General features: G+C 39.8%; 1 protein-coding gene across 11 annotated transcripts in view; it reads left to right on the top strand.

Annotated features, from left to right (window-relative positions):
• The window catches only part of BTRC (beta-transducin repeat containing E3 ubiquitin protein ligase), a 185,571-nt gene that overhangs the window by 138,545 nt on the left and 19,995 nt on the right, over positions 1 to 27,031 (top strand). For all 11 annotated transcript variants that reach the window (XM_082611573.1, XM_082611571.1, XM_082611578.1 and 8 more), the window contains 2 exons: positions 22,198 to 22,429; positions 25,936 to 26,122. In XM_082611573.1, the coding sequence (XP_082467699.1) occupies positions 22,198 to 22,429; positions 25,936 to 26,122 (419 nt within the window). The remainder of the gene's footprint in view (positions 1 to 22,197; positions 22,430 to 25,935; positions 26,123 to 27,031) is intronic.

Below are 27,031 nucleotides of genomic sequence, written 5' to 3' on the forward strand. Positions count from 1 at the left end.
CTAAAATTAAGGGAGGATGTGAGGGAGAAGTCAGGGAGAAGTGTCTTAGTTAAAACTTTCTTCATCACAGAAATTTTATGTTGGTAATATTAATATTATTTAACATCCAGATGAGCAACCTCTATCTGAGGAAGTTTACAGAAAGAGCAACAAGATCCCAGACAATTAAACTTTATTACTCTGCCCGAAACATTAAGTAGTGGTTTAGAAAAGTAGTTTTTCATCCCCTCTCCCTCTTGATGTTTACTGTATGGGAGAGGACCTTTTCATCCAACAGGCATATTGCTTTTCTTGGGGTAGGTGAGCTTGGTAATGTTAGGTCCCTTTTGCATTTGGTTATATTTATTCCTTTCCCCCTCATCTCTCTCCACCTCATCCCTACTCTCTCCCTCCATATCTCCCTCCATCTCTTTCCTTGCCCCTCATCTCTTTTCCCTTTGCCATTTCTTCCTATCCATGCTATCCTTCCCATCTCTTTCCCGTCTCTCCCCTACCCACTCTCTCCTGTTCCCCATCCTCAGTCACTTTCATTCCTCTCCCTTCTCACCTCTCCTCTCCTCCTTGCTCTCCTTTCTCCCTGCTTCCCTTCCCTTTCTTCCTGCTCTTCCCCTTCCTTCTCCCTCCTCCTCACTCCTTCCCTCCTCTCTCTGCCTCTTCCTCCTCTTCTCTCCCCTCCTTTCCACACTCACAATCACTTATAATTCTCTATCCTATAGGATCAGATCTTGACTTCTCTGAGGTGTTCAGCAAAGGAGATAAATTTTGCCTGCTCTGATTAATTTGATGTTATAGACAAAGAGTTCTCTAGATGACACAGAAACACTCTCCCACATATTAAATAATTGACTAATAATTTTTTTTAGACCACAAAGATATATATCCACCAAAATGTGAACACTGTTTATTTGTTGATGGTGGAAATTATGGGCAATTTTTATGTTCTTTGTGTTTCTGTATTTTTCATATTTTCTAAAGTTTGTCTATTATAAATGCTGTTTTTTAAAAAATCAATTGATCTTTCTTTGCTTGACCCCAATAATCCTTATTTAAAGAAAGAAAACCAAAAAAAATGAGGAATCAAATTTGATCCTTTAGTGAATATGAATTTGATTTGCCATTTTGATACTCAGTTTTCCACATCCTTTCAACTTTCAAAATGGTGGCCCCTTGATTGCAACATGAAGCCTTCAGCTGTTGGCGCAAACATAGCAGATAATGGATGTTAAAAACAGTCTCACAAGTTAGGCTTAAACTCTTAAGTCCTACAAGACCTTTTCTGCCTTCCTCTACCTTTCCCAAAATTTAGTTCATATTTTGTTGTTTGTAATATTACTATACTATGAGGGTGGTCACTTTAACAGACTTAGCAGTTTATATAGAGATTTGTTCTGTTTTGGGGGATAGAGGGGACTGACACTGGTGAGCAGCCATTCTATTATTTGTTATACCTTGTCTATTGTGTTTGCTACCGTTGGTTATAAAAGACTTAAAATTCATACTGTACTAGGCCATGGTACCAATTCGCTCGCAGTTAAACGTTAAAATTCCAAGTTCAGATTCAAGTTTGACCAAAAGAAAAAAATTCCAGACTGTTTCCTTCGCAGTTGGCTAGCTTAGGTGTGGAAGGTGAATGTAAGACTAGATGAAATGTTCTACACAAAGTTATGCATTTCCTAGCTATAGTGTACTTGTTTCAGAAAGGGTTAAATGGTGTAGTTAGTAAATGGTTTTCTAGCTGCAGGGATTTTTGAAAAGAGATCTAGGAATTCTGCAGTTAATTGGATTCTGCAGGCATGGACTTATGGTCCTTGAAAAAATTTGAGTGAGTGAAATTCTCTTGCTTTGCTCCTAGGTATAGTTCATACAGTTTCTTAGAAGTCCAGAATTATTATTTTTTTTAAGGATCTTATGCCTATTTGTGCTGGTTGGACATTTTATATGGTAAACATGACATTTTGAAAGATTTTACACAATATATTCCCTTGGTTTGCCCTTCTCCCTGTTTTTTTTTTCCTTCTTCCCTCATTTCCCCAAGTCTGCATCTCTGGTGCTTTTTCTCATTTTTCCCCATCTTGTGAGCAAAGTCTTAACAGTACGTAGAAAGTTAACTGCCTGGAGTCTTTTAAATATAAGTAACACGCAACCAGTAATAAGCTGTCGGTTGTTTTTTTGCTGCCTGCAAAGAAACATAAACACAGCGCTCATTTCTGGCAGGTTTTTACTGTCAGAGTTTCTCCTATTATATTTATCTTACAATTTGCCAGGGGGTGAAGTTATTAAGTTTTAGCAGCAGCCATCGATCAAGTTCACAAGTTAACACGATAAAGGCTCTATGCCGCTCCGATCCGGGGAAATGATGATCCTCACTCGGTAATTAACTAAATGAGAAAGTTAAATCTTACTTGAGAGCTGGGAGAGATGAAAGAGAGATGTTTGTCAGTTTCTCAGTGGAAATTAGAAGCAGTTTTCTGCAATTCCCTAAGCTGCTGCTCTGTCATATTTTACATAAGCACTGGGAAAACGTCTTGTAATTAGTGCTGTCATGGAGGATTTTTTTTCTTTCTTTTTTTTTTTTTGCTGAAGGATGTTGGAATAATTCATTAGATTATCAAGAAAGGCTTGTGTCCTGAAATGATTAGCACAGTGAAATTTAAACCATTAACGATAACAAGTTTAGAGCTTGCTGCAGTGCAGAGGCACCCAGGGTATGTCTGTGCCTATTTCAATCATTTCTTATAATTAAACATTATGTCCTTTTTTCCCCCCATCACTAAGACCCATCCAGAAATCCTTTTAAGGTGGCACTGTCTACATCAGTGCATTTACCAGCCTTGGAGGTGTGGGTGGTTAGTAGCTATCATAATGCAGCAGTAAATTAAACTGCTGTGAGCTTCTTGGTTTAGAACAAAAGAACCTATCACCCTGGAAGCTATGAAATTGCTTGAGGGAACCCACTACAGAAACAAGAGCCCCGATTTGAAACCTAAATATGTTAAGTGACTATCCTATCCCTTTAACTACCTCAAAAATCCAGAAGTAATAAAAATGGCTTTGTTGTGATTTTGGTGAATTTTTTTATATGGCTTTTCCTATAATTAGTAAATAGAAAAAAAGATTGCCAAGTGTCCAGTCTTTAAATAATCATTTATACCTGGGCATTTGTGAGTTCATTTCCTGGTACATTTTATTTAAAAGAATTGGAGTGATTGCAAGCTCTTTCTTGTTGGTTATTAGAAACCAGTCAAATTCATAATGTGAACTTTCCTTCTGCTGACAAGTCTGCCCCTTCCTGTCTTCCACGTTCACTAATCAGATCTGACATATTTATGAGTTCACCTAATATATAATCATATTTAGTAGAAGCTGTTAAAATATTAATACAATAATCCCACTGAGAAATGTGATGCTTACTCCTGTTGAAATGTTTGTCCTGTCCTATACATGCAGCCACCATTTTCTTTTCATTTGCACTCTTACCTGAGGCTCTCCCCCAAAGATAAGGGACTACTTCTTTGGTCACTGAAAGTTATAGAGATTTTTTAAAAACGGAAAACTGGAAATGTTAAAAGTTATGGTTCCACTTTTGAGCATTCATTACCTTTTACTCTGCATGTTCAATTTATAGCCAAATTCTTTCAGTTTCTCTTGAAACTCTCTTGTTAAAAGATGCTCAAGTGCCAGTGGACTCTATTGAACCTTCTAGGTCCCTTTTTCTTTTCTACCCTAGCTCTTTGTAAGTTCTAGAGCTGTTCTGGATCTCCCTGCTATCACCATCTCCATCCTTAGGTGTGCTTACTTATTTCTTTCAGTCCTAATCAAAATGTAGACAATGTCATTTCCTCTTAATTTAACAAAGACAATGTTGACTTTTTTTAAGAGATATTTTTACAAAGAAATCAAGGGAAAACACTTTGAAATCAAAGCTTTTGTATTCTTATTTAGCTGAAGCCTGGCAATAACCAATAGAGAATAGTATAGACCTAAAAACTCCTCCTCTTTCCCATGCAAAAATCTTGAATGTTTTACCTTGTTTCTCCTGGCCACAAGGAGCAAGAACCCTGGTTTTATCCCTATCCAGGTTAATGTACCAGATTAAATATTTGAAGGATCGGCCCTACTGAAGAAGTAAATCACTATACTGAAATAAATGTGTATTATAACCTAGATTTATAATTCTCAGCAGGGCTTTTCTCCTCCTTCCTCTCTTGTGAGGGTAAAATACCTTTCTTCTAAGCACTTCCTAATCTACCTCTTCTAACCTTAGCCATGATCACTTCTTGCCTGGATTATTTTATCAGCTCTAATTGGTCTTCCTTCCTCTGCTCTTTCAACTTGCCCTTGTTATCCCCTCCCCACTGCCCCAGATGCCCCCCCTCTCCTTTCTCTGTGTGGTACCTAGTATAAGTATTTCTAAAGCATAAATTAGATGATGCCATATTTAACTGTCTCTAAACCTCCAGGGGCTCTCCTTTACACTTAACAAGAAATCCAGACTTCTTACTGTGACCCAGAAGGCCTTATATGATCTGGCCCTGCGTCACCTTACTAACCTCGTTTCCCATCACTTTCCCCCTCATTCAGTTTGCCCCAGCCATACCAGTCACCTTTCTTTCTTTCACTTGAACATACCTTTGACTTGTTCTTCCTTCTGTCTGGGAGGCTTTTCCCCCAGATCTTCACAAGGCTTGACTCTGATCTTTCAGATCTCAGCTCAAATGTTACCTGCTTCAGCGTCATTTCATAACCACCTCAGTTAGAGTAGGTTGTACTATTCACTTCCTGTTTTTTGTTACCTCATTTTGTTTTCTTCACAATACTTACTGGTTTCTGAGATTAAAATATTTATTACATATTCTACCTCTACTCCTCACCAGATAAAGAAACTTTGTCTACCTGTTCACCAGTTTCCCTAGCACCTAGAAGAATGCCCAGCACAGACTAGTCACTCAATAAATGGTTGTTAAAATTATGGTTACCACGGGGTAAAGGGGGAGGGATAAATTGGAAGATCGGGATTGACACATACATACTACTATATATAAAATAGACAACTAATAAGGACCTACTGTGTAGCACAGGGAACTCTACTCAGTACTCTGTAATGGCCTATATGGGGAAAGAATCTAAAAAAGAGTGGATATATGTATATGTATAACAGATTCACTTTGCTGTACACCTGAAACTAACACAGCATTGTAAATCAACTATAACCCAATAAAAATTAAAAAAAAAAAAGTAACACAGGGAGGCCCAGGGCAGGCCAGCTCAGGCCAAGATATCACTCTGATCCCACCCTGGTAGCTCTGTGTCCCCTCCCTGTATGTGCGAAGGTGGGGGTTTATGTGGGATCGGTCTCCCTCAAGCAAGAGCAGGCTGATGAGGGGTTAGAAGTCTGATGGGCCAATTATGTCCACACCCCAGGTCAAAGCTGGCTGGGCTGGATGTAGAGAGCCCAGGCAGTGCCCTTCTACCCGAGGTTTATCCCAAGCCCTCTAGATGTATATCCTTTCTCCTAAGTGCATATCAGAGCAGACACAGGTCTGTGCCTGATGTGGGAGCAGAAGGTCAAATGGGCAGAAGAAGCAGTGATAAGATAATGGCCAGGCAGGGCTCTGATACCTCCGGGCCAGGCCAGCTGCTGGTCACTGTCATTGCAGAGCCCCAGCCCAGAGACTGGCGAAGAGCTGCTTGATGGGGACATCCAATTCATCTGCCCAAGTGAGGGGCCGGTGCACCACACTGCCAGCGAGGGCCAGTGTAGGCTCCCGGTGAGTGTGGCCACAGATGGTTCATCAGAACCAGGGCCCAGAGGTGAACAGGAAAGGCCTTGGCCCCAAACACCACCCAGGCTACTCTCCAGGATCCTGTCCTGGGCTCACAGGGAGCTTATTAGCACATCTGGCTCCAACATGGAGCACCGTGTCAACCTTCCCTTGAGTTAGCTGTAGGACCTGGAGCCCACAGAGGCAGAGTCTGAAGCTCCAGCAGGAGACCCAGCCCCAGATGATGATTCACCATCTGGGCAGGGAGAACCCGCAGCTGCTTCTGCAGGAGACCCAGAGCCAGGTCAAAATTCACCACCCCTCCAGGGAGAACCTGCACTAGCTCCTGCAGGAAATCTCCACCTCCCCACAGGCAAATCAGGCTCTTCAACCACCACCATTGTCAGCTCCTGATCTACACCATCAACCTGCTACCCCAACCCGAAATTTACTTTCTTTCCTCAGTCTTTGTGTTTGGGTGATTTGTAATCTTTTTCTTCCCTGTTATTTACGGCATTCTGTACTTTATGTTTTAAGTGTAAAGTAATAAAATTTAAACATTTTCTTTTTTTTTTTTTTAATGGTTGTTGGTTGATTGATAACACTGAAGTTCCAGCCTTAGTCAGAATTCTTGTCCTATCCCTCTTAGGCTGCAGCCTTATCCCGAGCACAACTTTTACGCATTTTATTCTTACATTCATTCATCATCGTAATCATTATATCCCTTTCCCCCCGCCCCCCATGGGTTTCAATGCCAGAGTCTTTCCTCAGAGTCCTTCTTAAGGCCAAACAGAATTCTTAAATATCATTTGCATCTCTCTAGTCATCAATATTATTCTCTGTATCTAGTCCTTGCACCCCCAGTTCCAAATGTTGTCCTATATCTGGAACATTTTCCTTTCTCTACTTAACATACCCTTCCTTGTGATTAACGCAGGGTTTACATGCAAACTAGAAACACCTGTCATCTTACCATCAAATTCAGCCAGTCCATGCTGTATCTTCCAGCCTACACACAGTACGGTTAGCAAAGTCAGCACACTTAACGTTGCCGTGGTGGTGGTTAGGCTAGTTGGTGTCTGCAAGTATATATTTTTCCCTCCTGGCCCAGGCAGCAGCTTCAGAGAAATTCATGGTAATTTTGAAAGTGATGCTAATATATTTTCAGGGAGGGAAATGTTAGCCCTTGGCCTTTGAGGACTAAGCTGAGGACAGTCGTATACTTAAGTCCTTTCATTTTGTGTGTTTGTCACCTGACAGCTTCTTTCTTTCTTTCTTTTGGAGATAACTGTTCATTGTAAACAGAAAAGCAGAACAGGAGATGTGCAGGGGTGGCAGAAAGTTAGTGTTACCATTAAACTGAGGTTGTTTGTCAGCTTTCCTAGACATTTGAACAGTAGTGGTTGAGTCATCAGGCTTTTGCTGGGAAAGCCAAATCAATTCTACTGCCACAAGTAACCATTACCGTCACTTCCATACACTCTAATATACAACCGTTTGATTTTTTAATACTTGAACTTTTTCACTGTACCCTTGTGGATTTTCTGAGATTCCCAAATTGAAATTTTGCTGCATTTACTTTAGACATTAGTTGAAAATCCGTAAGGGAGGATAGAGGGAAGAGGCTTGATAACAAAGACCTTTATCTCCAGAGTTCTTTAGAAATATAATATCTTAGTTATGAATGAAATTAATATTATGGTGGCATTTATCCTTAGGAATATGGTATCCTTAGAAGTTCTTAAAATCTATTTTATTAAGGTATAATTTACATACAATAAAATACACCCATTTTAAGTATCCAGTTCGATGAATTTTGGCAAATATATATACCTGTGTAACAGTCAACCTATAGAGCATTTTCATTACCCGCAAAACTTCACTGGTGCCCTTACCCAGTCAATCCCATCCCCATATCCAGCCCCACGCAACCACTGTTCAGTTTTTATCATCATAAATTAGGTTTGTTATTCCTAGAGTTTCATATAAGTAGAATCATAAAGTATATATTCTTTTTGTGCCCGGCTTCTTTCATTCAGCATGTTTTTGAGATTCATCCTTGTCATTTTGTGTATCTGTAGTTCGTTCTTTTATTGCTGAGTACTATTCCCTTGTACAGATATATCACAATTTGTTTATCAGTTAAACTCTTTTTTTTTTTTTTTTTTTTTTTGCGGTACGCGGGCCTCTCACTGCTGTGGCCTCTCCCATTGCGGAGCACAGGCTCCGGACGTGCAGGCTCAGCGACCATGGCTCACAGGCCTAGCTGCTCCACGGCATGTGGGATCCTCCCGGACCGGGGCACAAACCCGTGTCCCCTGCATCGGCAGGCGGACTCTCAACCACTGCGCCACCAGGGAAGCCCATCAGTTAAACTCTTGATGGGCATTGGGATTCTTTCAGTTTGGGACTATTATAAAGCAGCTATGAACATTCATGTACAAGTTTTTGTGTGGAAAAAAATTTTTTTTTCATTGGGAAGGGGTAAACACCTAGGAGTGAAATTCCTGGGTCATATGGTAAATAGATATATAACTTCGTAAGAAACTGTCAACCTGTTTTATAAAATGGTTGTGCTATTAAACATTACTGCCAGCAATGTATGAAAGACCCAGTTGCTCATCGTTGTTGCCAGTACTTGGTATGGTCAGTCTTTTTAATTTTAGCCATTCTAATAACTGTGTAGTCATGTCTCGTGATTTTAACTTGCATTTCCCAAGTGACTCATGATATTGAACATCTTTTCATGTGTTTATTGGTCATCCATATGGATCCGTATATGGATCCTTTTTTGTGAAGTGTCTGTTCTGGTCTTTTGCCCTTCCAAAAAACAAAACAAAACAAAATAGGGTTACTTGTTTTCTTTTCTTATCGAGTTCTAAGAGTTTTTTAAAAATATATGTTTGTTCTTTCTTGTTCTTTTATGCCTTATCTATGAAATGTTTGCCTATCCCAATAACACCAAGATTTTCTGTTTTCTCTTAGAAGTTTTGTTTTCTTCTAGAAGTTCAGCTCCTATGTATAAGTCCAGAATCCACTTACGTTAACTTTTTTTTTTTAGATTTTTAACATTTGTTTATTTATTTATTGGCTGTGTTGGGTCATCGTTGCTCTGCATGGGCTTTCTCTAGTTGCATCGAGTGGGAGCTACTCTTCGTTGTGGTGCGCGGGCTTCTCATTGCGGTGGCTTCTCTTGTTGCGGAGCAGGGCTCTAGGTGCACGGGCTCAGTAGTTGTGACTCACAGGCTCTAGAGTGCAGGCTCAGTAGTTGTGGTGCACAGGCTTAGTTGCTCCGTGGCATGTGGGATCTTCCCAGACCAGGGCTCGAACCCGTGTCCCCTGCATTGGCAGGCAGATTCTTAACCATTAGCCACCAAGGAAGCCCCTAATTTTTTAATAAGATCTAAACTAGAGAACAAGGTTCATTTTTTCTATATGGATGTCCAGTTATTTCAGCATCATTTGTTGAAAAACACTATCCTTTACCTATTGAATTATCTTGGCACCTTTCCCAAAAATCAACTGGCTATATATGTGAAATTGTTTGTGAATTTGCTATTCTGTTCCATTGATCTACATGTTTGTCCTTACACCAGAGCCATGCTATCTTGATTACTATTACTTTTTTTTTTATAGACTATACTACAGAGTTCCATCCATCAAGTTACCACATGCTGTAGTTTAAGGGTGTGATTCTTTTTTTTTTTTTTTAATAAATTTATTTATTTATTTATTTTTAGCTATGTTGGGTCTTTGTTGCTGCGTACGGGCTTTCTCTAGTTGCGGTGAGCAGGGGCTACTCTTCACTGCGGTGCGCAGGCCTCTCATTGCCATGGCCTCTCTTGCTGTGGAACACAGGCACGCGGGCTCAGTCATTGTAACTCGTGGACTGTAGAACACAGGCTCAGTAGTTGTGGCGCATGGGCTTGGTTGCTCCGAGGCATGTGGGAGCTTCCCGGCCCAGGGCTCAAACCCGTGTCCCTTGCATTGGCAGGCAGATTCCTAACCACTGAACCACCAGGGAAGCCCAATTACTATTACTTTATTGTAAGTCTTGAAATTCATTAGTGTGAGTCCATCTTTGTTTTTATTTTTCAAGATTGTCTGGCTAAAGTTTAGGTCTTTTGCACTTCTGTCTAAATTTTATTTATTTATTTATTTATTGTTGCGGGTAGGAGTTTATTAATTTATTTCTTTATTTTGGCTGTGTTGAGTCTTCATTTCTGTGCGAGGGCTTTCTCTAGTTGTGGCAAGCGGGGGCCACTCTTCATCACGGTGCGCGGGCCTCTCACTATCGTGGCCTCTCTTGTTGCGGAGCATGGACTCCAGACGCGCAGGCTCAGTAGTTGTGGCTCACGGGCCCAGCCGCTCCGCAGCATGTGGGATCCTCCCAGACCAGAGCTCGAACCCGTGTCCCCTGCATTGGCAGGCAGACTCCCAACCACTGTGCCACCAGGGAAGCCCCCTGTCTAAATTTTAGAATCAGCTTGTCAGTTTGCCTGCTAGAATTTTGATTGATATTGCATTGACTTCATAGATCAACTGGAAAGAATGAACATCTTAACAATATTGAGTCTAATTTGTGAACATATATTTCTCCATTTATTTAAGTATTTTAAGTTTTCCCTCAGCAATGTTTTGTAGTTTTCAAGTGTTACACATATGTTGTTAAACTTATTCCTACGTATTACATTTTTTTAATGCTACTGTAAATTGTATGGGCAGTTTTTTTTGTTTGTTTGTTTGTTTTGCAGTACGCGGGCCTCTCACTGTTGCGGCCTCTCCCGTTGCGGAGCACAGGCTCTGGACGCGCAGGCTCAGTGGCCATGGCTCACGGGCCTAGCTGCTCCACGGCATGTGGGATCTTCCCGGACCGGGTCATGAACCCGTGTCCCCTGCATCGGCAGGCAGATTCTCAACCACTCCGCCACCAGGGAAGCCTGAATAGGCAGTTTTTTAAAAAATACATATTTTAAAAAATGAAATGAAGAGACCATCAAGATGGCAGAGGAGTAAGACATAGAGATCACCTTCCTCCCCACAAATACGTTAGAAATACATCTACATGTGGAACAACTCCTACAGAACACCTACTGAACCCTGGCAGAAGACCTCAGCCTTCCCAAAAGATATATATCTTTTCTTCCTTTTTCTCTTTTTGTGAGTGTGTATGTGTATGCTTCTTTGTGTGATTTTGTCTGTATAGCTTTGCTTTTATCATTTGTCCTAGGGTTCTGTCTGTTTTTTTGGGTTTTATTAGTACAGTTTTTTTTTTTTTTTTTTTTTTTGCGGTACGTGGGCCTCTCACTGTTGTGGCCTCTCCCATTGCGGAGCACAGGCTCCGGACGCGCAGGCTCAGCGGCCATGGCTCACAGGCCCAGCTGCTCCACGGCATGTGGGATCTTCCCGGACCGGGACACGAACCCGTGTCCCCTGCATCGGCAGGCGGACTCTCAACCACTGCGCCACCAGGGAAGCCCCTTTAGTACAGTTTTTAGTGCTGGTTATCATTGGTGGATTTTTTTTTTTTTTTTTTTTGGTTTGCTCTCTTCTTTCTTTCTTTTCTTACTACTTTTTATTTTTAATGATTATTTTTATTTTTTATTGTAATAACTTTGTTTTATTTTACTTTATTTTTTTCTTTCTTTCTTCTTCTCTCCCTTTTCTTCTGAGCCGTATGGCTGACAGGGTCTTGGTGCTCCAGCCAGGTGTCAGGCCTGTGCCTCTGAGTTGGAAGAGCCGAGTTCAGGACATTGGTCCACCAGAGACCTCCCAGCTCCATGTAATATCAAACGGCGAAAGCTCTCCCAGAGATCTCCATCTCAACGCTAAGACCCAGCTCCGCTCAATGATCAGCAAGCTACAGTGCTGGACACCCTATGCCAAACAATTAGCAAGACAGGAACACAACCCCACCCATTAGCAGACAGGCTGCCTGAAATCATAATAAGGTCATAGACACCCCAAAACACACCACCAGAGGCGGTCCTGCCTACCAAAAAAGACAAGATCCAGCCTCATCCACCAGAACAGAGGCATTAGTCCCCTCCACCAGGAAGCCTACACAACCCACTGAACCAACGTTAGCCACTGGGGGCAGGCACCAAAAACAACGGGAACTACAAACCTGCAGCCAGCAAAAAGGAGACCCCAAACACAGTAAGTTAAGCAAAAAGAGAACACAGAGAAACACACAGCAGATGAAGGAGCAAGGTAAAAACCCACCAGACCAAACAAATGGAGAGGAAATAGGCAGTCTACCTAAAAAAGAATTCAGAGTAATGATAGTAAAGATGATCCAAAATCTTGGAAATAGAATGGAGAAAATACAAGAAACGTTTAACAAGGACCTAGAAGAACTAAAGAGCAAACAAACACTGATGAACAACACAATAAATGACATTTAAAATTCTCTAGAAGGAATCAATAGCAGCATAACTGAGGCAGAAGAATGGATAAGTGACCTGGAAGATAAAATAGTGGAAATAACTACCACAGAGCAGAATAAAGAAAAAAGAACGAAAAGAACTGAGGACGGTCTCAGAGACCTCTGGGACAACATTAAATGCACCAACATTCGAATTATCGGGGTCCCAGAAGAAGAAGAGAAAAAGGGAATGAAAAAATATTTGAAGAGATTATAGTTGAAAACTTCCCTAATATGGGAAAGGAAATAATCAAGTCCAGGAAGCGCAGAGAGTCCCATACAGGATAAATCCAAGGAGAAACATGCCAAGACACATATTAATCAAACTATCAAAAATTAAATACAAAGAAAAAATATTAAAAAGCAGCAAGGGAAAAACAACAAATAACATACAAGGGAATCCCCGTAAGGTTAACAGATGATCTTTCAGCAGAAACTCTGCAAGCCAGAAGGGAGTGGCAGGACATATTTAAAGTGATGAAAGGGAAAAACCTACAACCAAGATTACTCTACCCAGCAAGGCTCTCATTCAGATTTGACGGAGAAATTAAAACCTTTACAGACAAGCAAAAGCTAAGAGAATTCAGCACCACCAAACCAGCTTTACAACAAATGCTAAAGGAACTTCTCTAGGCAGGAAACACAAGAAAAGGAGAAGACCTACAATAACAAACCCAAAACAAGGAAAATGGTAATAGGAACATACATATCGATAACTACCTTAAATGTAAATGGATTAAATGCTCCAACCAAAAGACGTAGACTGGCTGAATGGATACAAAAACAAGACCAGTATATATACTGTCTACAAGACACCCACTTCAGACCTAGGGACACATACAGACTGAAAGTGAGGGGATGGAAAAAGATATTCCATGCAAATGGAAATCAAAAGAAAGATGGAATAACAATTCTCATATGAGACAAAATAGATTTTAAAATAAAGACTATTACAGGAGACAAAGAAGGCTGCTACATAATGATCAAGGGATCAATCCAAGAAAAAGATATAACAATTGTAAGTATTTATGCACCCAACATAGGAGCACCTCAATACATAAGGCAAATGCTAACAGCCATAAAAGGGGAAATTGACAGTAACACGGTCATAGTAGGGGACATTAACACCCCACTTTCACAAATGGACAGATCATCCAAAATGAAAATAAATAAGGAAACACAAGGTTTAAATGATACATTAAACAAGATGGACTTAACTGATATTTATAGGACATTCCATCCAAAAACAACAGATTACACTTTCTTCTCAAGTGCTCATGGAACATTCTCCAGGATAGATCATATCTTGGGTCACAAATCAAGCCTTGGTAAATTTAAGAAAATTGAAATCATATCAAGTATCTTTTCTGACCTCAGTGCTATGAGACTAGATATCAATTACAAGAAAAGATACAAACACATGGATACAATACACTACTAAATAATCAAGAGATCACTGAAGAAATCAAAGAGGAAATCAAAAAATGCCTAGAAACTAATGAGAATGAAAATGCGACGACCCAAAACCTATGGGATGCAGCAAAAGCAGTTCTAAGAGGGAAGTTTATAGCAATACAATCCTACCTCAAGAAACAAGAAACATCTCAAATAAACAACCTAACCTTACACCTAAAGCAATTAGAGAAAGAAGAACAAAAAAAAACCCAAGTTAGCAGAAGAAAAGAAATCATGAAGATCGGATCAGAAATAGATGAAAAAGAAATAAAGGGAACAATAGCAAATATCAATAAAACTAAAAGCTGGTTCTTTGAGAAGATAAACAGAATTGATAAACCATTAGCCAGACTCATCAAGAAAACAGGGAGAAGACTCAAATCAATAGAATTAGAAATGAAAAAGGAGAAGTAACAACTGACACTGCAGAAATACAAAGGATCATGAGAGATTACTACAAGCAACTGTATGCCAATAAAATGGACAACCTGGAAGAAATGGACAAATTCTTAGAAGAGCACAACCTTCCGAGACTGAACCAGGAAGAAATAGAAAATATAAACAGACCAATCACAAGCACTGAAATTGAGACTGTGTTTAAAAATCTTCCAACAAACAAAAGCCCAGGACCAGATGGCTTCACAGGCAAATTCTATCAAACATTTAGAGAAGAGCTAACACCTATCCTTCTCAAACTCTTCCAAAATATAGCAGAGGGAGGAACACTCCCAAACTCATTCTACGAGGCCACCATCACCCTGATACTAAAACCAGACAAACATGTCACAAAGAAAGAAAACTACAGGCCAATATCACTGATGAACATAGATGCAAAAATCCTCAACAAAATAGTAGCAAAGAGGGCTACCCTGGTGGCGCAGTGGTTGAGGGTCCGTCTGCCAATGCAGGGGACATGGGTTCGTGCCCCGGTCCGGGAAGATCCCACATGCCGCAGAGCGGCTGGGCCTGTGAGCCATGGCCGCTGAGCCTGCGCGTCCAGAGCCTGTGCTCCACAATGGGAGAGGCCACAACAGTGAGAGGCCTGCGTACCACAAAAAAAAAAAAAAAAAAACTAGCAAGGAGAATCCAACAGCACATTAAAAGGATCATACACCATGATCAAGTGGGGTTTATCTCAGGAATGCAAGGATTCTTCAATATACACATATCAATCAATGTGATAAACCATATTAACAAATTGAAGGAAAAAAGCTGTATGATCATCTCAATAGATGCAGAAAAAGCTTTTGACAAAATTCAACACCCATTTATGATAAAAAAACTCTCCAGGAAGTGGGCACACAGGGAACTTACCTCAACATAATAAAGGCCATGTATGACAAACCCACAGCCAACATCATTCTCAATGGTGAAAAACTGAAAGCATTTCCTCTAAGATCAGGAACAAGACAAGGTTGTCCACGCTCACCACTGTTATTCAACGTAGTTTTGGAAGTTTTAGCCACAGCAATCAGAGAAGGAAAAGAAATAAAAAGAATCCAAATTGGAGAAGAAGAAGTAAAGCTGTCACTGTTTGCAGATGACATGATACTATACATAGAGAATCCTAAAGATGCTACCAGAAAACTACTAGAGCTAGTCAATGAATTTCGTAAAGTAGCAGGATACAAAATTAACGCACAGAAATCTTTTGCATTCCTATACACTAATGATGAAAAATCTGAAAGAGAGATTAAGGAAACAATCCCATTCACCATTGCAACAAAAAGAATAAAATACCTAGGTATAAACCTACCTAAGGAGACAAAAGACCTGTATGCAGAAAACTATAAGACACTGATGAAAGAAATTAAAGATGATACAAACAGATGGAGAGATATACCATGTTCTTGGATTGGAAGAATCAACATTGTGAAAATGACTGTACTACCCAAAGCAATCTACAGATTCAATGCAATCCCTATCAAACTACCAATGGCATTTTTCACAGAACTAGAACAAAAAAATCTTACAATTTTTATGGAAACACAAAAGACCCTGAATAGCCAAAGCAATCTTGAGAAAGAAAAGCAGACCTGGAGGAATCAGGCTCCCAGACTTCACACTGTACTACAAAGCTACGGTAATCAAGACAGTATGGTACTGGCACAAAAACAGACATATAGATCAATGGAACAGGATAGAAAGCCCAGAGATAAACCTACACACATATGGTCACCTTATTTTTGATAAAGGAGGCAAGAATATACAATGGAGAAAAGACAGCCTCTTCAATAAGTGGTGCTGGGAAAACTGGACAGCTACATGTAAAAGAATGAAATTAGAACACTTCCTAACACCATACAGAAAAATAAACTCAAAATGGATTAAAGACCTAAATGTAAGGCCAGAATCTGTAAAACTCTTAGAGGAAAACATAGGCAGAACACTCTGTGGAATAAATCACAGCAAGATCCTTTTTGACCCACCTCCTAGAGAAATGGAAATAGAAACAAAAATAAACAAAAGGGACCTAATGAAACTTAAAAGCTTTTGCACAGCAAAGGAAACCATAAACAAGACGAAAAGACAACCCTCAGAATGGGAGAAAATATTTGCAAATGAAGCAACTGACAAAGGATTAATCTCCAAAATTTACAAGCAGCTCATGCAGCTCAGTAGCAAAAAACAAACAACCCAATCCAAAAATGGGCAGAAGACCTAAAGAGACATTTCTCCAAAGAAGATATACAGATTGCCAACAAACACATGAAAGAATGCTCAATATCACTAATCATTAGAGAAATGCAAATCAAAACTACCATGAGGTATCACCTCACACCAGTCAGAATGGCCATCATCAAAAAGTCTACAAACAATAAATGCTGGAGAGCGTGTGGAGAAAAGGGAACCCTCTTGCACTGCTGGTGGGAATGTAAATTGATACAGCCACTACGGAGAACAGTATGGAGGTTCCTTAAAAAACTAAAAATATAACTGCCATATATGACCCAGCAACCCCAGTACTGGGCATATACCCTGAGAAAACTGTAATTCAAAAAGAGCCATGTTCCACAATGTTCAGTGCAGCTCTATTTACAGTAGCCAGGACATGGAAGCAACCTAAGTGTCCTTCAACAGATGAATGGATAAAGAAGATGTGGCACATATATGCAATGGACTATTACTCAGCCATAAAAAGAAACGAAATTGAGTTATTTGTAGTGAGGGGGATGGACCTAGTGTCTGTCATACAGAGTGAAATAAGTCAGAAAGAGAAAAATACCGTATGCTAACACATGTATATGGAATTAAAAAAAAAAGTGTTCTGAAGAACCTGGGGGCAGGACAGGAATAAAGATGCAGACGTAGAGAATGGACTTGGGGACACGGTGAGGGGGAAGGGTAAGCTGGGACGAAGTGAGAGAGTGGCATGGACTTACATATACTACCAAATGTAAAATAGATAGCTAGTGGGAAGCAGCCACATAGCACAGGGAGATCAGCTCAGTTCTTTGTGACCACCTAGAGGGGTGGGATAGGGAAAGTGGGAGGGAGTCACAAGAGGGAGGAGATATGGGGATATATGTATATGTATAGCTGATTCACTTTGTTATAAAGCAGAAACTAACACACCACTCACTGTAAAGTAATTATACTCCAATAAAGATGTTAAAAAAAAAAAGTGAAATGAGTATAGTGGTTACCCTTAGGGGTGCTAGTGACTTGAAAAAGGGAGCACAAGGCAGGGCTTGTGAGGCTTGTGATAATCTGTTTCTTCACCTGGGTGCTAGTTACATAGTATGTTTACCTTGTGGAAATTCATCAAGCTGTACACTTAAGATTATGTACTTTTACGTATATTATACTTCAATGAAAATTAAAATAGAAAAAATATATTACATAATGAGAAAGAAGGATGTGTTTAAAAAGAGAGAGAAGGCCTAGCTCCAGCAGTGTCATAAATTCATTTACTGTTGATTTACTGAGCACTTTACTGTATGCCAGGTGGTGAGCCAATTAAGCATGGCTTTTCTTAGATTATTTTCTTTGATCTTCACAAAAACCCAATGTAATAGATTCTATAATTAGCCCCATTTTACAGACAAGGGGAACAGAGACTCAAAAAAAATCAAGTTATTTATTCTATGTCATACAGCTGCTAAATTGAGGAGTTAAAATTTAAAACCAGGTCTTTCTACTGTAGGGCCAACGCTCTTAAAACAATGCAGTATGGTGTAGTGATGAAGAGTACTCATGTAAAGTGATGATGGATCTGAGGTGTATGTCTTTCTACCTACAAGGAAATACTCTGTTTTGAGGGGTGGTGACTAGAATGTAGTACCAGCAGACAGTTGGCAAACACATGAACTCTCAGGTTATACTTAATTTCTAATAGCCAGTGTTTTAGGTCCCATTTATGACTGGATCATTGAAAGTATGACAAGGTCTTGACTGAACTTTAGCTCCTGCAGTGGGATAATCAATATGTGAAATCCTTAGGCATTTTTATCTGTTAATGGTCTGATAGCCGCTGATCCCATTTTTATAGAAACATCTGGTTCATTTAAAGTATAAACAGAATAATTTCATTACTTTGCTGATTATTGTTTTCTGTTACTGGCGTTTCTGGTCTTTAGCCAGAATACAATACTCTGGTGGCATCCAACTCCAGTCCGTTTCCACCTTTTAAAAGATAAAAGACAAATGTATAAAAGACGATGGAGTGAGAGGTTTTGGATGTTGGGATCAGAAGTGGCGTTTGGTCAAGCTTGTAAACCCACCTATTTATTAGCTCTCAAAATCTTACTCCATATTTCACAAGTTTTCATTTTCTGAGATACAAACAAATAACCTACATAAAACAGCCTGGAAGTCCCCCAAGGCCCATGTCCAACAAGGTTCTTATTAATCATTTTTGGTCTTATAGACAACCATGGCATTTATGCTAAAAAACATCCAACTCTGTGTACACCAAGGTTTGCTGTTTATGGTGTCCACTCCTATGTAAATAGAATGGCTTGGGATTTCCCTGGTGGTGCAGTGGTTAAGAATCTGCCTGCCAGTGCGCCAGTGCAGGGGACAATGGCTCAATCCCTGGTCCGGGAAGATCCCACATGCTGCGGAGCAACTAAGCCCGTGCACTGCAACTACTGAGCCTGCGCTCTAGAGCCCACAAGCCACAGCCGCTGAGCCCGCGTGCCACAACTACTGAAGCCCTTGCACCTAGAGCCTGTGTTCCGCAACAAGAGAAGCCACCACGATGAGAAGCCGGTGCACCACAATAAAGAGTAGCCCCCGCTCGCCGCAACTAGAGAAAAGCCCATGCGCAACAGTGAAGACCCAACGCAGCCAAAAATAAATAAAAATTTTTATTTAATTAAAAAAAAAAGGAGAATGGCTAATGCCATTCGCGGAAATATACTTTCAGCTGTGTATCTAGAATCATTTGTAAAGAGGCCTACAGGTAGGAGTTAACCTTTAGAAATTAAGGCAAGTCTCTGCCTTTAATAGCAGAAGTTGATTATCCAAATTTGATACAGTTTTATGGCACATTCAGTATGTCTAGGCAGGTATGAACTCCACAGTAGCATGGCTCTCCTTGCCACACTGGGTTTGCCTCAGTCATATATGCCAAAGATCCATCAAGTTACTTTGAAAAGTACAATGCAGGGGACGCGGGTTCAGTCCCTGGTTGGGGATCTAAGATCCCACATGCCACGGGGCAACTAAGCTCACACGCTGCAACTACTGATCCCGCGTGCCACAACTAGAGAGAAACCCATGTGCCACAACTAGAGAGAAGCCTGCACGCTGCAACGAAAGATCCTGCATGCCACAACTAAGACCTGATGCAGCCAAAAAAAAAAAAAAGTACAAGTACCTAGTTGTACCTACCATGTTGTGGTTATCCTCTAAAGAAAATCAACTTTTAGAGTAGCAAAAATTTCAGTTAATTTCTGAATCTTACCCTAGTGTTCCCCAGCTTCAGACTTGAGTATGGTCCTTGTCTCCTTTTTCCCCCTCATACTCCACATTCAGCCTATCAGCTCATTCAGTTGGCTCTGCCTTCAAAGTGTATGTTGAATCCCAATTATTTCTCACCACGTCTGTAACTACCTTACTAGTCCAAAAGATTGTTGTCTCTTCCATGGACTACTGTGAAGTAATCTGTTAATTAGTCTCCTAATTTCCATTCATGTCCCCTGCAGCCTGTTCTCCACATAGCAGTGATCCTTTATAAGGTCTCAGATTGTCATGCTCAGGCTATGTGCTTCTCCATGTGACCTCTCCCTGCATAGCTTCTCATCCTCCAGACTTCCCTCTCCAGCAGGGTACTCTGAATTTCTTACATGGTAGCTCAAGGTTCTAAGATGGAGTAAGCAAAAGTTGCCTGGACTCAGAAGTCCCAGAATGTCACTTTCTCCACATTCTGTTAGTCAAAGGCCAGATTCAAAGGCTAGGACAAACTACTTCTTGATGGGAGGAACATAATTCATGTTCAGGGAGGGATGGAATTGTTTGGGGCCATCTTTGGAGATAGCTACTACCACCCAAATGACCTGGATCATCGGGCTTGGACTACTTCTTCAACTGTATTTCTTCTTGCTTTGCTCACTTGGTTCTAGCCACCCTGGGCCCTCCTGTTGTTCCTTGAACATGCCATTTAGACTACCACCCAGGACCTTTGCTCTCAAAATGCCCATTGCCTAGACCATTCTTCCCCCGTGTAACAAAATGTCTAGTTCCCTCGTTTCCTTCATGTATCAGTTCAAATGTCATATCTTTAGGGAAACTATCTCTGACCCCTTAGACTTAAATAATTGTTAGGTTGTTTATTAATTGCTACATAACAAATTACTACAAACTTAGCAAGTTAAAATAACACCCATTCATTTGCTCACTCTTGTCTAGGTCGGAAGTCTGATACAGCATGACTGGGTCCTCTCCTCAAAAGTATCACAAAGCTGAAATCAGGGTGTCGGCTGGGCTGAGTTCTCATCTGGGGAAAAATCTTCTCAGCTCGTTGTTGTTGTTGGCAAATTCAGCTCCTTGCCTTTGTAGGATTGAGGTCCTCATTTCCTTACTGGCTGTCTGCTGGGAGCTGCTCTCAGCTCCTAAGGATGGCCGAATTCCTAGTCAGGTGATCCCCTTCTCTTCTGCAACCAACTGGAGAAAACTCTCTGCTTTTAAAGGGCTCATGTCATTCGGTCACACCCACTGGAGTAATCTCTCTATCTTTTTTTTTTTTTTTTTTTTTTGCGGTACATGGGCCTCTCACTGTTGTGGTCTCTCCCGTTGCGGAGCACAGGCTCCAGACGCACAGGCCCAGCGGCCATGGCTCACAGGCCCAGCCGCTCCGAGGCATGTGGGATCTTCCCGGACCGGGGCACGAACCTGTGTCCCCTGCATCAGCAGGCGGACTCTCAACCACTGCGCCACCAGGGAAGCCCCCTAATCTCCCTATCTTATGGTCCTGATTTAGGACCTTAATTAAGTCACGGCAGTACCTATGTGTTTGTTTGAATAACTGAGAGAGATGCTTGTACACCAGGGGTCAAGAATTTCTTGGGGGACCATCTTAGATTTTTGCCCATCACAATAGCATATATTAATTTTTCTACCCCTTTATCCTGCTTTATTTTTCTTCAAAATACTATCTACATTATATTTTCTGTTTGTATGGTAATGTTTTTAGCTTGCTGTACCTACTACAATGTAAGTTACTGATGGTAGAGACTGTATTATTTTTGTTCAATGCTGTATTCCTAGCACCTAGGACAGCGTTTGGCACATTATAGATGCTCAATTAATATATATTGAATGAATCAATTAATATAGAGGACTTTATGGCATATAATTTTGATGACAGCAGAGATAGGATTTGGAGGTGGTTGGGGGGAGGAAAAGGGTATATTGAGCATTGATGTTATTTAAGCTTTATCTCCAAAGGTAGCAGGGTCTCAAATTATTCATTGGCTTTTCTTTGCATGGAGGATTTCTTACTTGACTATTAAAAAATAAGTTGTGGGCTTCCCTGGTGGCGCAGTGGTTGGGAAGTCCGCCTGCCAATGCAGGGGACGCGGGCTCGTGCCCCGGTCTGGGAGGATCCCGCATGCTGCGGAGCGGCTGGGCCCGTGAGCCATGGCCGCTGGGCCTGCACGTCCGGAGCCTGTGCTCCGCGACAGGAGAGGCCACAGTGGTGAGAGGCCCGCGTACCGCAAAAAATATAAATAAATAAGTTGTGAGTAAGTAATTGTATAAATGCCCAGTAACTGGTGTATACAAGAAAAAGCAAATTAGCTTTTTTGCTTGCTAGTAATAACATGCTTTCATCGGTTTTCATCTATATATCTCCAAATAATGCTTTCCTACGAACTTTTGGAAATGGATACCTTGTCATCCAGCAGTATTCGTGATTTACCAACTTGCTGTGGTATTTCTGTGGCTTTTTCCATATAACTGCTGTTTGCAAACATCCAATTACTAATAGAGTAACAGAGTGAGCTCCATCATATAGACATACATAACATAGCATGCCAGACTGGAAAGTTATATAATTTCTCTTATTTTCAATACTTACATGTTTCTTTCAATTCACCTCTTCTACAGACAAAACTTGCCAATGGCACTTCCAGTATGATTGTGCCCAAGCAACGGAAACTCTCGGCAAGCTATGAGAAGGAAAAGGAACTGTGTGTCAAATATTTTGAGCAGTGGTCAGAGTCCGATCAAGTGGAATTTGTGGAACATCTTATATCCCAAATGTGTCATTACCAACATGGGCACATAAACTCGTATCTTAAACCTATGTTGCAGAGGGATTTCATAACTGCTCTGCCAGGTATGTCTACAGATGTTTGTAAGCCATTAATTTGCCTGGAAGATATGTTACAATGGTAATCATACTAAATCTACAGCTCTATATCTCTCTATTTTAAAAAATCTTTGTTGGCTTGATTTTTACAAACTGAGCATTTTAATTGTACCTTCTTGGGATATAAATACAGAAAATCAAACTCTATAAATAATAGAGACTCCTCTTTCCCCTCTCTTCTCCCTGTCTCTATTCACCCTATTTTTACTCACACGTAGGTTTAAATAAAATCTTTTCTGAGGTGTTGTCTGGTTTGAGATGTGTCTTTTATAATGTGTCTTAGTTTTAAGGTATATTAACTAATGTATTTGAATTTGGATTTCTATGGGAATTTATCAACCGAATATTTACATTATAGGAATGAATAAGGAACATTTTTAATTGAATATTTTAGAAAGAAGGGTATCTCAGGAGCCTTGTTGCGATATTAAATATGTAAGTGCCAGGGTTTACAATCTCACTGCTCAGGAACTAAATAACTATTATAAACTATATATTTTTAAATATATATATATATTTGTACATACACACACAGACACACATATACACACACACACTTAAAATACTTAGGAGAGTGCTGTGGTTGTTTCACTGAATGCTTGATGGTGATCTAGGATACTATGTAGGCATCAGTATTTGGGGGAAATGATGTCTCAGGAAAATACAAGTTTCTCACCTGTGTTAATAGCTTATTCTAAAAGAAAAATAGTACAAAAGTGAGTGAATTTCTAAAATAGCTTATCTTGTTTTTATTTTTTTTTCAGTTGTTTCCTATAGCACTTATGGGAAATTTAGAAAAGTCAAAACAGTTTAAAATATAAAAATAAAATTTACCAGAACCCTACCATTCAGAGAGAACTACTAATATGCTATTAATATTTTTCCTAGGTGTGTATATTTCCCTCATAAGTGTTTGTAACATTTTTTCTTACTGTATTCTCTTAATGTGTTTTTCTAAGTGTTGGTTCTTTTAAAAAATAATTTTTTTATAGTATTTGTATTATTTATGGTGATTGAAGCATATATTATTTAAACCCTTTATTAAACATTTAGGTAGTTTAAAATGTTTTTTCCATTATAAACTGTGCTGTGGTGGACATTCTTATTCATCTTTTGGGCATCCTAGGGAAAAAAATACCAGAAGTGGGATTTCTATATTAATGAATTATGAACATTTTTTAAGGCTTCTAATACATATGCCAAACTATCCTCTAAGAAAAATATACCAACTTATACCTTCCCCCCAAACTGCATATTACCACTCTGCTTAACCTTTGCCAATTATATCTTTTTTAAAATTTGTTTTTCCAAAATTGGAATTTAAATTGCCCTTTAAAATAAAAGAAATGCCTATTTATATCTTAGAAATAATCATTTTCAAGCTGAATTTGTTCCTGTATCTTTTGTTAAGTAGAATAGATTTCTGCCCCTTCTTCACTCGTTGGATTTTATTTTAGCCATAGGCAAACAGTTTTCTTTGTGCGAACAGTCTGTGTGTACCTCATTACTGTGCTCTTCCCAATCACTGAGACATGTTACGATCTCAAGCATATACCACTAAGAATTGAACAGGAGATGATTAGACTTGTGTATCCTTTGCCTAATACCAATCTCTGATGTATATCTGCTGACCACTTCATAAGACACTAAATCATCAGTCTAATGCTTTATGGCCACTTTAACTTATGAACCTACACCATCTGGCTACATTTAGTAAACCAGACTACTTCAAAAAATGCCTGTAATCCATTAATGTAATGGGTTTGTTTGGAGTGTTAGGTGAAATTACTTCCAAAGACTTATTATAGGGACGTAGTGAAAGATCAGGAGCAATTTCATGCCAGCCATTAAAAACAGGAATGCATTTTGGGAACTTCTGATGGTGTAGAAAGTTTCAGTATAAAGATGCAGAAATTGTGCCATTACTGTATTTTGTATGACGAACTAGTTATTATATCTTTAATTGGCTTATAGTCATGTTTTTTTAATAAAAATTAGGTGATGAATGCCTCCATCTGCTTGTGCTTAAATATGAACATGTGATGCCAGCCAAACAAGATCCATTTAATGCTTTCTTTTCCAAATCTGCTGAAAAATGTGACTGATATCCATACAATTTTTATAATTAAAATAATGTTTAAACACATTTGGATTTTTGCTAATGGCATCCAAATGTGTCTTTGTATGATTCAGGGGAAAGACACAAAATGAAATGTGGTATTCCCTCTCCTGTTTGTTAAGTTTGTGCCTAAGGGAATCAGAGTATGAAGGAATCTTTCTGCACTATTTAAGTCTTTAGCGAACCTCTGATACGTAACCTGTAAAGAGAAATAACTTTGAATGTTTTTGTCTCACTTGTGAATTAGAACAGCAGCCAAAAGTTAGTGCGAATATCCTATTTTTTTTTGCGGTACGCGGGCCTCCCACTGTTGTGGCCTCTCCCGTTGCGGAGCACAGGCTCCGGACGTGCAGGCTCAGCGGCCATTGCTCACGGGCCCAGCCGCTCCGAGGCATGTGGGATCTTCCCGGACCGGGGCACGAACTCGCGTCTCCTGCATCAGCAGGAAGACTCTCAACCACTGCGCCACCAGGGAAGCCCCCAAATATCCTATTTTATAGGATTTGTTCCTCTGAGGCCCCAGTACAGATTTGGGTAGTAGAGAATTGTAATTGAGAAGCCCACCCAGTTAACACAGTCCAAGATCTACTTCCACTGTTTTTCTCTGTATATCCTACAAAAATAGTCTCTGAAATTATAAGTTATCTATTGGTCTGGGATTTTTTTTTCCATTTTTGGCCAACTGTCATTTAGGCTTTATAGCAGCAACTGTTCTCAAATATATTTTTTAAACATCTAAAATTAAACTCATACTTGAACTTAAACATACCTCTCGGTCATTCCTCTTGGGATGTTTCTGTACCAATCTGTATTTCCTTCTTCTCTCCTTTCTGCATGCCCAGAATTCTATAATCCAGAACATTCTGACTTAGTGCCTCTCCCCCAGTACATTTAAAGGATATTTCTTTTACTGAACAGCTTAGGAACTGCAGCAGTAATAGAAACAGAATGAGAAATGGACCTAATATAGAGAATTGGGGTGTGGGGGGTCTGAACCACAGAGTTTGAGATGCCATCCATAGAACATCCCCTAGTGCCGAAATCCATATAGATAGATGTGAATTGTTTCCTGGAATCCTTTTTATTTTTAATGTCTTGGGGGGTTTGCTGGTTGTTAGTTTTCACTTCCTTATCTAAAGGAAGATGGAAAATACTGTTCATTTCTGTAACCTTATAGAAAAATTATTGACACTCATTTTATCCCAGTCTGTTTGAAAAAGAAACTGGACCACACTAGGGACAGTAATGTGCCTTCACAGCAGAATAAATGCTGTTCTGATTTAAAGGACCTTTTGTAAAAAATCATTCACCACTATCTATGTTCTTTTTCTTTGCCTCCTCCCCCCACCGAAAGCTCGGGGTTTAGATCACATCGCTGAGAACATTCTGTCATACCTGGATGCCAAATCGCTATGTGCTGCTGAACTTGTGTGCAAGGAATGGTACCGAGTGACATCTGATGGCATGTTATGGAAGAAGCTCATTGAGAGAATGGTCAGGACAGATTCTCTGTGGAGAGGCCTGGCAGAACGAAGAGGGTGGTGAGGCTTTTAACGTTCTTACTATTACAGAGCTTCAGGACCTGGCCTTTCAGTCTCTGGAATACAGTATTATTGGGAGCCATGAGACCACTTATCTTTTGATACAGTGATTTTGCTGTTTTATAGCAAAAAATGTTAAATAGTTGTTCATGTACTTGACAGTTTTTCTTCTGACCAGTCACTCATAAGTGACATAATAATGTGTTAATACTGCTTTGCAAAAAATCATAAAAAACTAGCCAGCCATTCTATTTGAAGCGTTCTGTTCTCTGGGCAGAGATTGGTATCCTGAAAAAGGGCTGATGGGCAATTTATAAGGCAAGTAGATGGCTTTGAATCACACAGAAGCCATCAGATCTAGCTTTCCCCTAAAATAATCCAGAACAAATAATTATTTTCTTTTTCAGATTTCTTGCCTTCAGCCCTTGCCTGTGGTGTTTTATCATCTTTGTAATCAAAATTATTTTTATGCCCAACTAGAATAAGAACTCAAGCCATCAGAAAGAGGGAAGATTGGAATTTAGTATAAATCATTGTTTCTTTTTAAGACTCTTATATTTTCTCAAGATTTTACTGCTTAATCCTGAATCCCTTAAGGCATTATATAGTTAGCAGCCCAAGAGATAGTCACCAATTTTGTTGTTCTCTTAATGTAATGGTAGCATTTCGTTAGAACTTCTGGAAGATGTCTTCTATATATAATTTTCTCTCGGAGGATGTCTCTATAATGTCACTGTAAGAAAGTTGGGTGTGAATATTTCATAAATAAAATAAAGGTGACATATTAAATGTTTTAGTTGGTAGATATGCACCAGCAGGCATATGTATGCTCAGTGATATCCTGAGCAATTAATTTTATGAATTGTTTATCGTGGATCATAAAGAGATACAGAACAGTTAAGAATGGAG

This window comes from Mesoplodon mirus (assembly GCF_964341445.2).
Source record: "Mesoplodon mirus genome assembly, chromosome: 2".
Lineage (NCBI taxonomy): Eukaryota > Metazoa > Chordata > Mammalia > Artiodactyla > Ziphiidae > Mesoplodon > Mesoplodon mirus.